This window comes from Eschscholzia californica, unplaced genomic scaffold, assembly GCF_041429995.1.
Source record: "Eschscholzia californica isolate CP2 unplaced genomic scaffold, dmEscCali1.0.p SCAF_1, whole genome shotgun sequence".
NCBI lineage: Eukaryota > Viridiplantae > Streptophyta > Magnoliopsida > Ranunculales > Papaveraceae > Eschscholzia > Eschscholzia californica.
The window spans coordinates 14474717-14492880 of record NW_028238198.1 but is presented as its reverse complement, the minus strand read 5'-3'; the positions used below and the strand labels follow the sequence as shown (position 1 = coordinate 14492880).

At 37.3% G+C, this 18164-nt stretch overlaps 2 protein-coding genes and 1 non-coding gene across 4 annotated transcripts; 2 read left to right on the top strand and 1 right to left on the bottom strand.

Moving 5' to 3' along the window:
- Positions 1–1203: 1203 nt before the first annotated feature.
- On the top strand, positions 1204–7270 carry LOC147564394 (TATA box-binding protein associated factor RNA polymerase I subunit C). 2 transcript variants are annotated; one of them, XM_086645615.1, is made up of 5 exons: positions 1204–4594; positions 4687–4764; positions 5058–5359; positions 6784–6807; positions 6848–7270. In XM_086645615.1, the coding sequence occupies exon 1, from the start codon at positions 1612–1614 to the stop codon at positions 4486–4488; it is 2877 nt and encodes a 958-aa protein (XP_086501741.1). In that variant the 5' UTR covers positions 1204–1611; the 3' UTR covers positions 4489–4594; positions 4687–4764; positions 5058–5359; positions 6784–6807; positions 6848–7270. The 2 variants fall into 2 exon arrangements, with proteins under 2 accessions (XP_086501741.1, XP_086501751.1); XM_086645625.1 differs by having other exon boundaries at positions 1215–4594; positions 4693–4764.
- A 1435-nt stretch (positions 7271–8705) lies between these two features.
- LOC147564393 (uncharacterized) lies at positions 8706–9214 on the top strand. The gene has a single exon (XM_086645602.1). The coding sequence runs from the start codon at positions 8789–8791 to the stop codon at positions 9059–9061; it is 273 nt and encodes a 90-aa protein (XP_086501728.1). The 5' UTR covers positions 8706–8788; the 3' UTR covers positions 9062–9214.
- A 2108-nt stretch (positions 9215–11322) lies between these two features.
- Positions 11323–11395, bottom strand: TRNAR-ACG (transfer RNA arginine (anticodon ACG)). Its single transcript has one exon. It is a non-coding gene; the product is annotated as a tRNA-Arg (tRNA).
- Between the last annotated feature and the right edge of the window lie 6769 nt (positions 11396–18164).

Below are 18164 nucleotides of genomic sequence, written 5' to 3'. Positions count from 1 at the left end.
ACCAAAAAAAAGTTCAAAATTGAATTGCAGTTGCACTTTTACATGGTTAGATGTTAAACCACCCTAATTGAGAATGGGTGCCTACTACAGAGGCACCCGCCCATCCCCTCCCCCACCTCCCTTTTTTTTTTTTCTCTTTCTCTCTCTTCTGCTCTTTCTTCTTCATCTATTATCTTTCTTCTAATCATAATCAACACTTTATCATGAATAAAATCTTGTTTGTAATACCATCATCATCAATTAACAATGGGGAGTTAGAGAGATAAAGAACCTTGATTTAGAAAGAGAGTAAAACTATTATGGGAAGAACTTTGATTTCAAACCAATCATGGTCTATGATGAAGCGTTAGAGAGATTCTATCCAAAACCACCATTAAAAATACTCTCAAGAACCCTAATCACGGACTAGGTTCCGGCTGGTAAGTCCGTCAGGGTTTGGATTGACCAGTCCGAAACCCCTCGGACTGGCCCGAGTGTCCGAAACCCCTTGGACTGGCCCGAATGCAAACCTAGTCTGTGGTTTTCGGATGGGGTCGATATGTGTACAAGAATTTCAGCTGGTGCCAACAGATGTTTGTGGTCAATCTGCACCTCCGAGGGCTAACAACATTTTCAACGGGTGATTTTAGCCGCTCCCCTCCTATCTTGCAAATTAGTTTCTTTGTTTTTTTTGTTGCAAAACCCTGTACATTAAAGCAAGTCCAACCTCAATCTGTCTTAGGCCCTAAAAACCATTTTTTCACTCAAAATTTCTAGCCTTAGCTCAGTCCAAAAAATTCAGCTCCAACCTCAGCCTCTTTTTAGGCCTAAAATTTGTGCATGTAGGAAACGCATGTGTGTATTTTTTGTGAGTGTGCGAAAAACGTGTGTGATTTTGTGTATGTAAGAAACACGTGTTTGAACTATTTTCGAAATAACATTTTTTTTCAAGGTTGGAAAATTATTCGAAGACCGACACTTTGGTGGGATGTATTTTAATTATTAACGTGTGACTTTTTGTTAGAGTTTAATAAAAATTAAAACTAATCAAAGTTAAAAAAGAAAAAAGAAAAAAGAAATTACATTAAAAAAATTATAAAAAATAGGACAAGATCCTATCCGTCGGATTTTATCGAACAACTAGGGATTGTCCCAACATGACCGTTGGGAACATCCCAACGGTGGGGCTTTCAACCGACCCTTAATTAAGGGCAGGGCCGCCTGGGGTTGGACCTGGGTGCTGGGGCTGGACTTGCTTTTAGGTTGGTAATTCAAGAGGGAAAACTACAGTCCCTGAAAATCGAAACCCACAGGTTAGGTTGGCGAGAGAGAGAGAGAGAGAGAGAGAGAGAGAGAGAGAGAGAGTTGCGGCAACCAGCGACTGCAAACATGGAAACTCTCCTCATTTTCGATCGCTGCGAGGTTCATCCGAAACTCATCCAATTACTTCATACAGTATCAATCTGTTCTTCTTATAAAATTAATTTTCTTCATCGTTTATATTCTCTTTGATTTGATGATGATGACTATGAACTAGAAACACATCAGCATTACCATCCAAAACCCTTATACCCTTTTCTAAATTCTTACTCCACATTAGGGTTTTGTTAAATTCGTCTATTTACAACATCCATGGAGTTTTCTGAAGATTGGAAATCAGAGTTCCCAGTCTCATTCGTTCCTTTCTTACCTCCCCTTGTTACTGATTCTTCTGAAAACTCAGAAAAACCATTGGGTCCTCTTCTTTTCAATCCTTTACCTCAAACCCTAACAACTCTCTTTTCATCTGATTCACTTCGCATTCAAGTCCCTTCTCCTTCTCTACCCACTTGCAATTCTTATTTCTACCAATCTCTCTCTACCCTTACTTGTCCTTCCAAAGACCCTTTCATCCCTCCTTCTGTCATTGCCTCTGTTGGTGCTGATGAACTTAAAGCTTCTCAATCTGATAAGACAACAGACCCTATTGGGTATAACAATCTTCAAGTGCTTAGATGCCCTGATGGTGATATTTTGGTTTTCTTCCCTACCGGGGACAATTCCGATCGGGTTGGATTTGTTAAACTGTCATTGGAAGGTAAAAAACCTGAACTTAAAGTTGATAGAAGTGGTAATATATTTACATCAGAGAGTGTGTTCAATTCTAGAATTCTTAAAATTATGGTTACTTCTATTGCTGCTGCTGGCAACGGCTTTCCGTCTTTGTCAGGTCATTATGTTACTGTTGGGTATTTATTAGCTTGTACTTTATATTCGGTTCATTGGTTTAGAGTTGATATCGGACCTTCTGAATTCGAAAAACCTTTGTTAGTCCATTTGGGTATTAAAGAGTTTCGGAGTTCTGTTTTACACGCTTGTTGGAGTCCACATTTTATTGAAGAAAGTGTTGTTTTGTTAGAGAATGGTGATATGTTGTTATTTGATTTGAGAACTTGTTTTGGAGTTGATAAGATGCCAGTTAAGTTGAAAGGAACTAGAGTTAAAGCTTCGTGGGAGAATTCTGATTTTGATTTACATCCGAATGCAAGTAATCCTGTCAAGGGAAAATGGTTAAGCTGTGAGTTTGGTTGGCATCCTCGAATTTTTGTTATTGCTAGTGCTGCTGCTGTTTTCGAGGTTGATTGGAGGTCTGAGGAAAGCACTGTGAGCGTTATAGCTGAACCCGACTCATTTGCTTATAGTCATTTCACAAAGCCTGATCAATTTGTTGCATTTGGTAAAGCGGGTTCTGATGGTTTTCATTTTTGTGTTGCTAGTAAGTTTCAATTATATCTTATAGATACAAGAAAGCCAATGACTCCGGTATTAGGGTGGGTTCATGGTATTGATAAACCAAATTATATTGAAGTGTTCAGATTATCGGAGTTAAGGCCAATGACTGCTAATAAGGATGAATTTAGGTGGGCTACTGAATCTGGTTTTGCAATTTTATTGGGATCTTTATGGAATTGTGACTACAGTCTGTTTTGCTATGGACCAGCTCCTTATGCATCAGTAGCATCTCAAAATTCGAACATCTGTAACTCTCTTTGTGCATGGGAGCGTCCTTCAGACCTCTCAGTGTCTGGTCGTCAGTGCCGTAGTGGCGATTGCCACTTAAAAGAGGATTTTGCGAAGGCAATGCTTCCTCGATGGATTGATTGGCAGCAGAAGAAAGAGATAGTGCTGGGTTTCTGTATTCTCGGTGCAGAATTCTCTGACTTTGAGCTTCAACGAGGAGGTGTCGGTGGTTTTAGATTGATTAGGTTGGTGTCCTCTGGGAAATTTGAATTGCAGATATATGGTGCATCTCATCGTTTTAGTAATACAGTGGCAAAAGAATCTACAGAACAAACTCTATCGGAGGCCGGATCTCTTATTTATTCATTTAACGACCAGAAATATAAATTTCCTAGGAGATTTAAGTATCTACGGCTAAACTATCTCCTTTCATATTTGAATGGTAATCTTGCCACACTCCTGAACTCAAACATGCAGGATCTTAGTGAGGGTTCTCGTTACACAGTGTCATCTACTCAAGATAGAGTCAAGTTTCTCTGTGACAGGTTGAAGGCTGCTGGCGTTGATCAAATCGGGTCTGTTCCTGATATTGCTAATGTTATTAATGGCATCCACTCGCCTATGAGCGTGCACGAAATCGCTTTAAGTAGGATATGGGCGGGTTTACCTATTGATGTTTTCCCCTTGGCGTTCTCTGCGTACCCTGAACTCCTTGAAGTTCTTGTAGACCAAAAGAAGGTGCCCCTGGAATTCTTGGATGTTCCAAACTCACCACAATTGCCACCATTTCTCTTGAGGAAGCCTTCAAATCAAAGCAACAAATGGTCTCACAAGGTGCAGCCTGTTGACGTTCTTGTTGGTCCTGTGCTTCCTCTCGCGGTTTTACTCAATCTTCGAGGGGTTGATAAGAAGACGATTCGATCAGCTTCAGAGGAGGAAGTCAAAGATTTTCCCATCGAGAGAGAATTGACCCTTCAATGCGATACAATCATGAGGGTAGCTAATGGTGGGGTGTTATCTGAGCCTCTCTCTGAGCACCATAATGTTCATGCCGTCTCTCTTGCAGACGACAGAGACGAGAGTTGGGTTGCTTCTAAAGAGGCGAAGTCTCTGTTTGTTTACCAACCTTCTGCCTTTCCTAGTGGGAATAACCACCGTATAGGGTCCTTACGAGAAAACTCCGGTCATCAAGAGGACGAATTTGCTACATTCATCTCTAAATCGTTTGAGAATGAATCTGCTCCAAAAACGAAGGGAAGTGTGGAGAGTCTGGGGAGATCGTCTCAAAATGAATCTGCTCCAAAAACCAAGCAAAATGGGGTCGGATGGGAGATGATTGATGAACTGTGCCCTATAAAATTGAAATTTAATTCTCCTCTGGACGGCTTTGGAACTGAGGAGCTGAAAGGAATCAATTTTCTAAAGAGACATTTTTCAGCGTGGCAGAGAGATATTCCGAAATATCAAGAATTCTGCCGGGCCTCCAAGATTCAGCGACAAGCTTTATAATTTTGGGTACCCTTTAGGGTATTCCAAGGTTTTTAAATCTCAAGTTCATACTTGATCTGCTTTCTGTGGTTCACTATGGGTGTCGGAGATGTATAAAGAAAGAAAGGTATTTAGATGCCAACACGAAGATTAAAATATCTTTTAATCATCTCTAATTAAGTAGAAATCATTCTGATCTTGAACTATCTAACTTTGTAGAAACAGATCGTAGCTAGTGTACACCCTTTCAAGTTGAAGGAAGTTCGCAATTATAACTTAGAGTTCCGTAACATATTGGTGAGTTATCCATTTATTAATATGGTATTACCATGTCTTGATCTCTGTTAGTGGTTTAGTTGAAGGTCATGTTTGGAAAATTATGCAGATAGGTTACTTATTTTAGGACAGTTAGGGAGATTTTGTAATGTATATAACATTGATCTTGAGTCTTGACGATAGTAGGTCTACCTTTATATATTACGACCACCTCGACTTTGCTCAATTGCATGCATCTCCTCCATTGGTTACCATTATGTGATGAACATTTGTAGGTTGTTCTTTTAATGGTCTTTTTCTTTTTGTTTTTTCAGTTCCCTTTTAAGTCATAGAACTCGATGAACTCTAATTCAAAAGGGATAACGGCTAATTACAATACCATGATTTGACATGCCGACTCAAGAAACTCGAGGATCATTATATTGTTTACAAAGTACAAATCTGATCCTCTTAGAGGTGGTGGAGATCATAGCTGGCTTCTTTGTCTATGAGAACAATCTATGTGAATCTTGTCGCCCAGTTGATTCTTTTCCTTGTGACAAGATTCTTTTATCTGGCGAACTTATTTCTGAGTTACTGCATCTGAATGTTACCTATGCAGTTTACTTATATTCAGGTATCTGAAACTATCAATTACAGTATTTTTAGCATTTCTGCTGCTAATTTTTTTCTGCATAACTTTAATTTTGTTATGTGATCATTCTCACACACATCTTATCCTTTCAATTCAATCGAAAATAAGTATTTCGAAACATTAATAAATAAGACATACCAAATGAGAATGCGAAACTGTTATTTTACATTACCATGATGATCTGTAGTTGTCCAAAAAAGTACCTATCATAATAAAGTAATAAACATTTTACGCTGTACAATACAATAACAATAAATAACATCACAGTAAAAGTTTCATTATTGATTGAAGAGTAAAAATTCCAAGAAAAACTAACCTTCAAAGTTTATTACGATACAAATAAGTAATAGTTGTGATGGGTTATATTGGAATAAAGAAGTAAGCCTAATGTAGTTTAGGTGAGGAGGTCAAATTTAGATTAGCGAAGAGGTAGGAGGCTTAAAAAAACTATTCTAAAAATCAGGGGTCAAATTTGAAATTGCACTTAATATAAGGGTTAGTAAGAAAAAAAAATCTTAAATGGCACCCTTGGCTTGAGCCAAGTATCACAACCTCTTAGCTTGAAGAAGCTTACACCGCGACGTGTGCTAGGATGGCACATACGAGATTATGTGCCAGTCGGTAAAGATGGGGTTGTGATGGCCAGAATGTCTTGTACTCATGTGATGGTAGTGTTCGTTGCATTCGTTGTGGAATAGGGACGTAAGCATCATTTATTGAACAAGTTGCCTGGTTGAATGAATGACCTGTGGGAATAGCCAATACAATAACTTTTCATATATAGGAGGGGGTGGTCTGGCTTCCTACATGTTCCTTTTGCATATAGGAAGCCTGGTTGAAGTTTGATATTTAATTTTATATGTGATTTTCTAGTATATGTTGTGTTTAATTGTGGATTTATTGAATTGGCTAAATTTTTGTTTGGTTTGTGTTTGGGGAAATTCTCAATATAGGATTTCTAGATTTTTTTCTCAAGTGTTTTTAGTCGATTTGCAGATATTGAGCTGAGTTTAGTTCTGAATCGTGATTTTTTAGTTCATTTTTCCCTTTCAAGGATGGTCATGATCTGAATTTAAAGCTTCTTCTTTTATACAATTCTAATGAAAATGCAATCTGCCGTTATGAAAGTTTATGCTATATGTATGTCAGAATTCTAGAATAAAAGAGGGATTTCTTTTTAGTTACTTGTTCAAAAGTTGAAAAGCTTCAAATTCTTTTTCTCTTTGAGAGCATCTGATTTTCAACTACACATAGAAAGTTGCTGCCATGATTATTGATGAACAAATTGTAGCTATGAGTATGAATTATAGTTGATATCTTTGTCTTGAATGAGTATATCTTCTAGTTTCTATTGTTTGTTTATTTATTTGTTCTTTATATTTCGATTCTTTTTTTCATGTATGTAGGAATGTTGGGTTAAGGGGAAGTACGTGAAGCTGCAAGTTTTTTTGCACGGAAAGAGTTGGCCAGAAGCTGCAAGTTTTGTTGCACGGGAAGAGTTGGCCAGAAGAGGTCGTCCGTGGTGGTGGAAGCAGTGATTGAGACTTGAGAGATTGGAAAGGTATAAAAGGAAGTGAAGCAGCTGGTGGTGGAGGTGGAAGTGATCAAAGATCAATGAGTGTTGCTACAATGAATAGATAGTAAAATGAGAGAAAGGAGGAAGAAGATGGAGAGAAAAAACAAAGAGATAGAGAGAGTGATGAAGGAGGTAGAAGGAGAGAAGGCAGGGAGAACATTTTGTGGAAGAAAGATAAAAAATGATTTAAGTTGACAAACTTGGAAAATTAAGAGACTGTTTTAAAGATTATGATTTTGGTGTGTTAGTCATCTTTAGAAAGTTAAAATATAATTAACTCTATAATTTATTGGTATAAATAAGATGGTATTTGTAAGTAGTTATCATGATCTATAAGAGTTAACTATGAGTCCACCACCACTTAGTGCAGTGGCTACACACCTATTTCATTGTGTCGGAAGTCTCAAGTTTGATTCTTATGACTAGGGATGTAACTAGAAATTTCGTTCGTAGGAGGCTGAAAAGTTTTGAGTTATAGGAAAATACGGTACAAAATACAAAAAATTTATTACCTCAACTAAATTTTGACGTTTAACGTGATTTGTCCAGATGTGCTTTCTTGGAAGTTTAATTTCGTAATATTTCATTAAAAGGGATTGTCTACCCACCTCTATATCTGAACTGAACCGTCAACTCAGAAGTAGGGGTGACAATGGGTACCTATTTACCCGGAATCGAACCGAAACCCGAATTGTTTATGTCGGTTCCGGATTCTTATTTTCATATTCGATAAGAATTTAATACCCGACGGGTATTACCCGGTTAGAATCGATAAAATTACAATACCTATTGGGTATATCCGACGGGTACCCGATACTCGAATTTAATGCGTAATTAGTCGATTCTTTCACAAATTTTAAAGTCCAAATTACTTATTTTACGTTAATTATGTTATAATCATGCCATATTGAGTTTCTCATTTAACATACCATTCTTAATCGATAATCAAACTATATTTAATAAAAAATTTATAGCAACTTAAAATATACAATAATCAGATTTGTCGTAAATTTTAGTAACTCATTCATGTATCTTTTGTTTAATAGATTCTACCAAAAATATTTGAGTTTTTGAATGAAGTATAACACTATAACCTTCCGAATTAGTGTTAAAAATGATACAATAAAAAGTCCTAAAACGAACCGATAAATATCCGATACCCGACGGATACCCGCATTTTTTATAGGTTCCGGTTCTGGATCCTTAAATTATGAAACCGGACCTAGACCCGTTAGAAACCGAAACTGTAATTCACTACTCAAAACCGGACCGACCTGTTGACACCCCTACCAGAAGGGGTGGGAAAATTTCAAAGTAATCAAGAGGAATTATGCTGAAATATAAATTGTAAAAGTTTTATTACGTTTCCAACAATGCCAGAGATCAACATCTGAAGTGAATCACGTTAGATGTCAGACATTTATATTCACCATGTATCAATGTCACGACCTTCACGAATCAGGGATAGTGGGGTTTACCATTTATTAGTTGTTTAACCACAAAGAAACCCAGATTAAGCAAGCTCCAAGTTTGACAAGGAACCGGCTACACATAATCCAGATTAGTTTATATTTTTAAATATTATTTTTTGTTAATGGTCCACGAGTTAGTATCTGTTAATAGTTAAAGTTTTATGGAGTTGTCCCCTTATTAAATTAAAGTCAACTAAGTCAAACATAGTTGACTCGCACCAGGCCCGAAAATAGTTGTCCGTATAAGAACTGTACATGTATTGGCGACCAAAGAAAACCCCCAATTTTCTTCAAAAGTTTCCCCTCTTCCTAGGGTTTCTTGAAATCTCTCTCATTTTGTCTCTCTCTAACTAAGGAGTAGTAATGGCGATGAGGAATTTCTTCAAGGAGATCAAAGGCATGAAATTGAAAGAACTTCCTTCACATCTGAAGCCAATGTTGAAAATTGATTACGTGAAGAAAACAGTTAGCAAAGGAATGGATAATTACCATGCTAAGTACATTCAAACCAGTTCAATTGATCCTCTTTATCATGTTTGTTTTGGTGGTATGATCTTCTCTTATCTTGTTGCCCTTCCTGAAGAACGTCGTCATCTCGCTCATCAGCAGCACGCTAAAGAACACGGAGGCCATTAATTTGACCTAATTCTTCCTATCTCAGATACTAAGGATTCCTTAGTCCACGTGTTGTGAGAAAGTTTATTGGCAATTGTTCATGGTTTCTTTAATTTATTTGACAAATTAAATCTTTCCGGGTTTCACTTTACGGGGTGATACAAATTCCACAAAGTCCTTTCTCTTGATTCCGGCCTTACCCTTGATATTTGCTTAAGTTATGTACTAATTTCAGATTTTCTTGTTTTACTGAATATATATATATATTCAGAGTAGTAGCTGAGATTTTTGGGTAACAAGTTCAAAGGTTGGGTTTAGGTTGATGCGAACACCTTTATAGCAATTGGTACCTAAAAGGGAAATTGAAGTTGTAAGTAGTGCTTGTTTTTCTCTAGGTCATTTATATTTGGTCCATTTGAGTTGGACGATTCAGATCAAACCATGAGAAAAAGAAAAGTGGGTAATGGAGAGACCACTGCCTTCTGGCGTAGATAAATGGTGCTCTCTGAAGGAATTGTACTGCAACATCTTCATGTGTAGTGATGTATTGTGGGGACTCAGGTATCTACTTTAGAAAACGGTTAGATCGTGCAGTTTCGAAAGACAATGATCATGATTCGATCACAGTTAATCAGTGCTACAAAGGCATCACTGGAATGCAAGGATGACGGGAGTTTGGAACAAGCGAATGCTCATTAGGATATCTTTTCACCATATGGGCAACGGTTCTGAACATGCTCTGATGTCTAAGCCGGAAAGGCATCCTAAGGCCTATAACGGGTGCACCAGGTTTAAACAGGTTGGAGAGACTAACAAACACCTCCTCCTGCGTTTAGAGAAGCTCAAGTTATTTGGGAGTTGTATCAGATTTCTGAAAGGAAAGTAGGAAACGAGCTTTGGATAATCATTCACATTCAACCTTGAGGCCCAGAGGGAAAAGTATTTCTAGATTATCATTATTCACATGCAATTTTGAGGGGAAGTATAGAAATAGGATAGTCTTCAAAATGATGGAGGAAGTCGATTCTCCAACAGCTATCCCTAGCATTTGTCCGGTTTCTCCACCTTGTGGAAGCTAATAACTAAAGGCCATTGCCCCGGAGAAACAAAAATATTTTCGAGGGTGGAAAACTTAGGTAGAACTTGTTTGACTTTTTTTTAACGTTCCTTTTTGTTTTTCCCACCTCTACTACTTTCCCCGTGCTGGTAAATGTTGTTGGCAAACTGACATTTGCAGCGACCTTTTTTGTAATCTTTCGATCACCAACTCCGGCCACCACTTTCGACAACTACCACCATCATTTTCCCCTCTCTCTCTTTCTCACACACACACACACACTCTCTCTCGCTCTCTTTTTTCTCTATGTCTCGCTCGGTCCCTAAACTTCGAGGAGGGGTTCAGAACCCTCCACGAGGTTTCAAACACCACCACCATCATCCCCCCCCCCCCCCCCCCCCCCCCCCCCCTCTCTCTCTCTCTCACACACACACACACACACTCTCTCTCTCTCTCTCTCGCTCTCTTTTTCTCTATGTTTCGCTCGGTCCCTAAACCTTGAGGAGGGGTTCAGAACCCTCCACGAGGTTTCAAACTTTGTGGTCGGACGACCACGAAAGGTTTGTGGTTTATTGACTACGAAAAATTTTGTCTATGAGAATGGCTTTAGCTTTATTTTCCTTCCTTGCTGCATCGTGGCTGGTCTACTCTAGTGAAAGCTCCTATGAATTTGTCAAGGTGAGAGGGAGCTATAATACCAATACCTACTTTATGATTACCTTCAGAATAAGAGGGGTCAATGTTAATTTTAAGGAAATTTGGAAGAGTAGGTTGCAAAGAGATGGTGATTTGAGTTAGGTTGTGACTCAAATATGAAAGTTGATCAAGTTTAGTATATAAGTAGGTTTCGGCTGCGTCCTGCAAACGCGATAGATCCTCTTTTGCTAACGTCCGTAGATCACATTTAATTCTGATTGACATTTAAATCAAAATCTCTAAAAAGAAAACCTTTGGAGATGAAAAGGTTAGAGATAAAAGCATATTTCAATATACATATTCTTCTCAAATCTGAAGTATTAGAAGAGTTCTCGTTCCTAAATCGGTATAGGGAGAGATATAGTCACCCAATTACCTAAAACGAAACAAATAAATAAACAAGTGATGAAAATAAAAAGATTGAGAAGAGAAAGAAAATAAAGAACTCGTTACACCACATTATCATAGTGATTAAATAGGTGCCTACTTTGCAATTTCTTTTCAGCAAAAAACACCAAAAGAGTGAGAACGACTCTGCTGGGGATCGAACCCAGAATCTCTGGTTTCGTAGACCAGCGCCTTATCCATTGGGCCACAGAGTCGTTGTTTGATGTAGGATTTCCGGGATCGGAATAATTCTTTAGCGATTGTATAAGGGAGGAATTGAGGTTAGAATCGAAATAGCGTGGTTATTTGTGTTTAATTTTCTTCCTCTTTCTTTTGTTTGGTTTTGGGTAATTTTTATTCAGTTTGTTAGGTTGTGGAAGCTTTTGTAGTGAGTAGTGCTATTTTTAATCTCTACTTTTACATTGGGTTTCATTTGGATGGAAAATTTGGATCACCCTCAATTTTTTTTTTGTGTAATCTTCTTCATCCCCTTCCCTCCTGCACTACCACAAACTAGAATTGGGTGGAAAAAATAAAATAAAATTCATTATTCTCTTATTTTTTCCACCATTGTGTGGAGACATTATTTCCCTCTAATTTACTTCTGCGGGAAACCTTTCCTCTTCTTGAAGGAGTTTCAATTGGAACTCCTTCGTGAAGACGAAGGGGAACTAGAGAGCAAGAGCGAACAGGTGAGAGTGAGAGAGAATCAGAACTGGTGGTGGTTGGAAGAGAAGACGAAGAAGAGATGGTTAGACGTATTACTCTATGAGGGAAAAAATTATTGTATTTTACGATATCTTCTCTTGTTATTTATTTTATTGCCAAATACGATATCTTCTAGATTATATCATTGCCAAACTTGGAGTGTTAAATGGGTTAGAATTACATATTGAGTTGGGTTTTCATACTCGAACATGTTTTAATGTATCTCGACCCTTTGAGACAAGTTTATGAGGTGTAATCTTAGACATAAAAAAGGAAATATTTGAAAAGAGCGACATAATCTCAATCCTTTAGAGGTAGGTGGATAATTTGGGTAAATAAGAAAATTATCCAGACTACAAAGTTTTAGGTGGAAACAAGATGTTTCGAAAACATTTTATTTCCTCCAAACACTTCAACCTTTCAACTTCTTCTTCCTCAACCAAAATTCCGGCACCTCCCACCATATTCCGGCGATATCCACCGTTAACGCCGACCATCACCACCAAGTTCGTCTCTTCTTCTTCTCTCTCTTTAGATCTCTCTCTATTTCTCTTTCTCTCTTTTCTCTCTCTCTCTCTCTCTCTCTCTCTCTCTCTCTCTCTCTCTCTCTCTCTCTCTCTCTCTCTCTCTCTCTCTCTCTCTCTCTCTCTTTTGTTCGTGATTTATAAGTTTCGGCGAAGGACCTCTCGTTTTTTGTTCCTCATTTGGGAAAGAACCAGATCCAAACGACCTTCGTCTAGTTTTCAGACGAAGGGCTCTCCCCTTCGCCAAAACTTAGAGAAAGAATGAGAGAGAATCAAGGAGAGGGATGGAGAGAGAGAAAAAAAGGAAGGAGAGAGAAAAAGAGAGTTGTGGCCGACCGACGGCTCTTTGTCGGCAACAAGGAAGGGTGTGTTGATTAATCTGCTTTTTTACCCTTTAAAATTTTGCACCCCGTATAGTTTTCTTTTATTTCCCTAAATCTCTCACTTTAAAAATAAGATTGGTTTCTCACAAAAAAAAATAGAAATAAGTTTGGAAGTTGATTTTAGACATTAAAGATGAAGGTATATTATAAAAAAAATGTCCTTCATTATTGTATAGATCATTAGTCGTTTCATGAAACGCAAGTCTTTATTTTTTTGCAAAAATCAACAAGCTTAGAGCCTGAATCCTCGCAAAAATATCAACTCACAGTCAAAGGAAAAAAAATACTTCAGTCTATCTTTTTCTTCTCTAATAAAGGAAAGAAACATACATCACAACAAATTAACAACATATGGTCTCATTGGTGAATAACCACCATCACAAAACATATTCGTAGGAACAGTGAATCATAACTTATAATTACTCAAGTTTATTCTCATCGAAATTCTGCAACAGACATCATCTTCAAACCAATATCAGTAATAGCTTTATTTTGAAAAGAGTATACACCATATCTTCAGAGTATACACCATATCTTCTCAAGTGCATCCTTTCAACTAATAAAACATATACTGTTTTAACAAAAAAATATAGTAACAAGAAAAAAAAAAGAGTAGCCATGAGGGCATGAGGCATATGATACCCAAGAGCCCTACTTTTTTTTTTTTGTTGAAGAAAGAGCCCTACTCCCCCATGGTTCTATTTTTTTTTTTTTTTTGTTGAAACCCCTCCATGGTTCTATTCAGTATTCACTTTCATTTTGTTTCAAGATGGAAAGACTATATGGGGTCCTCGTTATTTCTGAGTTTCATTTTCCAGGTAAGTTAGATTCTCTCATCTTCTTAATTTGTAAGTTAAAAGCAGATCATCAACTGAAAACCCTAAATATTTTCTGATTTAAACAGAGTTCGGATCCTAAAATCTGATCAAGTTATATAGCTAGTAGTAATTAACTTTAACTCTATCATATACACAAATTATGCAACTTCTATGTGACAATATGAGATCGACATTTCAACAACAAAGTACCAACTTAGCTAGTGTTTTTTTTTTTTTTTTCAGGTTGAGCTCTTATTTTTCTCATTGTAAGAATCTGAATCATCTGACTCGCCTGAATTTGAACCATCTCAGAAAAAGGACCCAAATCAGCCATTCAGACAAGAACAAACAATCTGGGATCTGACTGGAATCAATTTAGATTTCAGATCTATGAAAACTTACAGAATCTGAGTCAGATCTGAAATTTGATTTGAGGCCTGAATTTGATTTGAATCTGATCTCAGATTTGTTCTTTCTTGTCTGATTTGTGATGTCTGACAATGAGAAAAACAAACACCATCCTAGTCATGGTAACCATTAACCAGTTTCAGTTAGGCGTATGATCTTTTATCCGATCATGTTCATTAGCATCGATCATAATTCGTAAACAATAGCTTATATGTCAATAAATTGTGTTAAGTTTGTGGTTACCCAACTCAAAACCAATTGGCAATTAGTGGAGACGACCTAGACATTATATTCTCCCATGTGGGACTACTCTCACACGGCCCCTCACGTGAGGCATTCTTTTCAGTCTAGCACGTGAGTTTTTTTCCTTTCCGGGTGACGTGGAGCACGCGTGGCTTTTAAGTCTATCACGTGCAAGCCTAGTTCTGATACCATGTTAAGTTTGTGTTCATCTAACTCAAAACCAAATTGACAATGAATAAAGAGGACCTACACATTATATTCTCCCATGGGGGTACTATTCTCACAAATTATTTTGCTATATTCTTACTTAAGTATCCACATCTTCTCAATTTTATGTGGTTAAGAAGAAGACTTAGAAGAAAAAGAAAGTTATGGGGTCTCCTCCTAGCTCAGTTCGTCCTCTTCATGTTGTTGCTGAACCTTCTACGTTTAGGGAGTCAATTCAAGCAACAAAGCATCCCGTGGCACCGATGGCGATTGCACTTCCGCCCTTAGCTTCTGTTATTTCGGATCCATGATGTTTCGATTCGTTCATTCTACCCGAGGATAAGCACCGATTCGAACAGATGGGGTTGGACAAGACACTTGATTGGGCCTTTAAGAACAGCTATCAGGTAAGTAGTTGGTTATGAATTCGTCTGTTCCGTCCTTCTAAATAATTTAGGTTTTGTTTATTTGCTGCAGGCTTATGAGGGCATAATTTACGCAAAGAATCTTTTGATGGAGAAAGAGAAGCAGAACATTGATCTAGCCGACACGAACTCCCAGCTCAAGAAGCAGGTTTTACAATTGCAGGAGCATCTTGACGTATCCCGCTCTCGCATACATTCACTGGAACACGAGATATCTACCTTGAAGATTAACCTCAATGAATATAAGGAGTGGAGCCAATATCGCTTGGGACGACTCCAAGCTATTTCAACAGATACGCCAGTTGGATCTAGTAACTCGGTAATTTAGCCCTTTCTTTTTTCGTATTCACAATAACGCTTGTATGATCTTGATGGGGTTATTTTGTCGTCAGCGGAAGTGTTTGCCTTCACATTTTGCATATGATATACAGAGTCTATGACTGAGCTCCAGTGTTGGCTCTGGCAACTTCTTAGTTAAATTACACTTTGTAATATCTTATGTTTGAATATTATCTATCAGTAGAAGTTTGTATGAGTTATATATGTAAGTTGCAGCTCCTGTTCTAAATGATATCTAATATAGTTGCAGGATTCTTGTTAGGCCTCCTCGTGGTAGAAACTTGCTCTCTCGCTCGAACTTGGTGTGTCATGAGTCATAATCTTGTGACTTATTTTTTCGATGAGGAGCTTTAAAATTCATTGCCCTTTTAAAGTTAAAGGATGCGACCGTCCATGTTTAAGTGACAAACAAATAAACTAATAAAACATTTTTCTTTTGTGTTTCCGTCGAGTTTTCTTGCAATAAACTTCAGTATACAAACTATTTTACTTATCTATCATATAAAACACAATGGTGTATGTTGAGGGACACCATACAATTTATCTCTAGATATCTGCGTCTGTCGGATTATAATAGAGAATTTCATAATATAACGGTTGAAATTTAGTTAGCCAATCATTAAATCATAATTTCCCACTAAATTATAGCTTTTCCTACTCCTAAACTAGTGGGAGAAAGAAGAAAATTTTTCGAAATATTAAATTTTGAGAGAAAGTTTTTGTTTCCTTATGGTTTTCCCCACCCCAACCAGATTTTCTTCTCCACACCGGTAAGGGTCATCGATAAATATCCATTGTCGGCGATCCTCAATTTTTTTTCCAGAACCTTCTTTCTGCTAAATCTCTTCCTCTCAATAAAATCTCTTTTTTTTTTCTAAATTTTTTGACTCACTATCCTCACTGTTTCAACGAAGAGAGCCACCTTCGTCCCAGACGAATGTTTTGCCTGAAACATTCCTCGAGGGTTTTGTAGTCGATCTGCCACGAGATGCAGCAAGTACATTTAATAATGGACCGACCATGAAATATCTAGTGGCCAACCGACCACGAGATGTTTGTGGCTTGTCTCATACCAAACCGACCACAAAGGCCTTTTGTTACTAGGATCAAACCAATCATTTGGGAGGACCCAATCATTTGGGAAGCCCTGAGCAAAGTTAATAATTAGGTCCGTACAAGATCAAACTATGGGAATTTGATTAAACTTCAACTATATTATGAGCAAAAGTTGGAAATGTGTTGTGTCTTTCAAGAGGAAGTTTAGAGCGAAAAGAAAACTTTTTCAAACATTTGAATCATGGAGAATACATATGAAGAATTTGACGTTATAGTAGTTGGTGCAGGGATAATGCACTACAAAAGCCGGGGATTTTGGTGACGGATTATTTTCGACGGAAGTTTGAAAGCCGTCGTAAAAAGTCACTATTTTCGACGGATTCGTATAATTTCGTCAAGAAAATTGAGAAATTCCGACGGTTTTCCTCTTTTACCGTCGGAAAACCATGCGCGACAGGCAAAGCAAATTTGTGGGATGAAAAAGTATTTTCGACGGTACTTGATTCCGTCGGAAACATTGGTATTCCGACAACCTTTTTTTCATTTTCCGTCGAAAAAAGGCTTGCCTGCAAAATATTTCCCTGGCGCGAAAAATTCCCGCCAAATTCTCATAGAATTTTTCCGGGAAAATGATTTTCCACAGAATTAATTCCATCGAAATAAAAAGCCCTAAACAACATCTACCCCTTTCCTTATCGATTCCTTTCTCTCTCCTACAGTTTCTAAAAAAAAAACCCTAAATCAACACCCTAAATTTTCACTCGATTTCATCAGTTCAACTCTCGATTTCTTCCTCTCTCTCGGTGGGTTCAACTCTCGATTTCTTCCTCTCTCTCGGTGGGTTCAACTCTCGATTTCTTCCTCTCTCTATCTCAGTTCCGAAAAAAGCCCTAAAACAACAACACTCTACTTTTTCTCTCGATTTCACTTGGCCTTTTTATTGTTTCAAGTTATTTAGGGTTCATTTGAAGGTGGTGAAGAAACATCTAAAGTTCAGTGGAGCTACTGAAGAAGAAGCATATACAGTTCGGTATAAGTACCCATTTTTCTTCTTTTTACTGTTTGATCTGTATTTTAATTTCATTTCTTTTAATTACTAAACTAGTTTAAACATCTAGAATCATATGATATTTAAAAAGAAAAAAATACTACTAGGTTAAGGTAGTTCAGTTGTTCATCAAGTTATACTACTAGGCATTATTAATCTATTAGTATTAGTTATACTAGATTAGCTAATTACAACTCTCTAGTCTCTACTTGATCTATGTAATGTGTGTGCAATTTGGTTACGACTTAGGTCATATAAATCAACATGTCAGATTAGAGTGGCTTATTGGAACGGTAGGAAACTAATGTAAACTAACAACACCAAATATCTACAGAAGATTGTCGTAAAATAATCTACAAATTGTTGTGTCCGTTACATTGGGCTAGACTTTTTTATGGACTCTACAAAATGAATACATTCATGGACATTTACACAAGGAGTTACATGCATATACATGAATGTGTCTTTAAAGTATAGGTTACATGTGACCACATTATTGTAGATGTCACAAATTATGCAAAACATAAAACATAACAATATATATTGGAAGAGGGAGGTGAGTATGGGGGCGGTTGCATGCTCCATGATTCCCCGCCCACTTCGGACTAATTCAATTCATTTTAGTATACTAATTAAATAGTTAAAGGAAAAATACTTTCTTGATAAGGAAACACAACATTTTTTTATTGTTTTTAGTTAAATTATACATATTAATGGCTAGATTAGACCGGGCACACGACAATAATTGTTGTACAATTATGCCATCTTAATTAACCAGATTAGAGACTATGCACTGTCCTAATTTGTTAATACCATTATGTCATC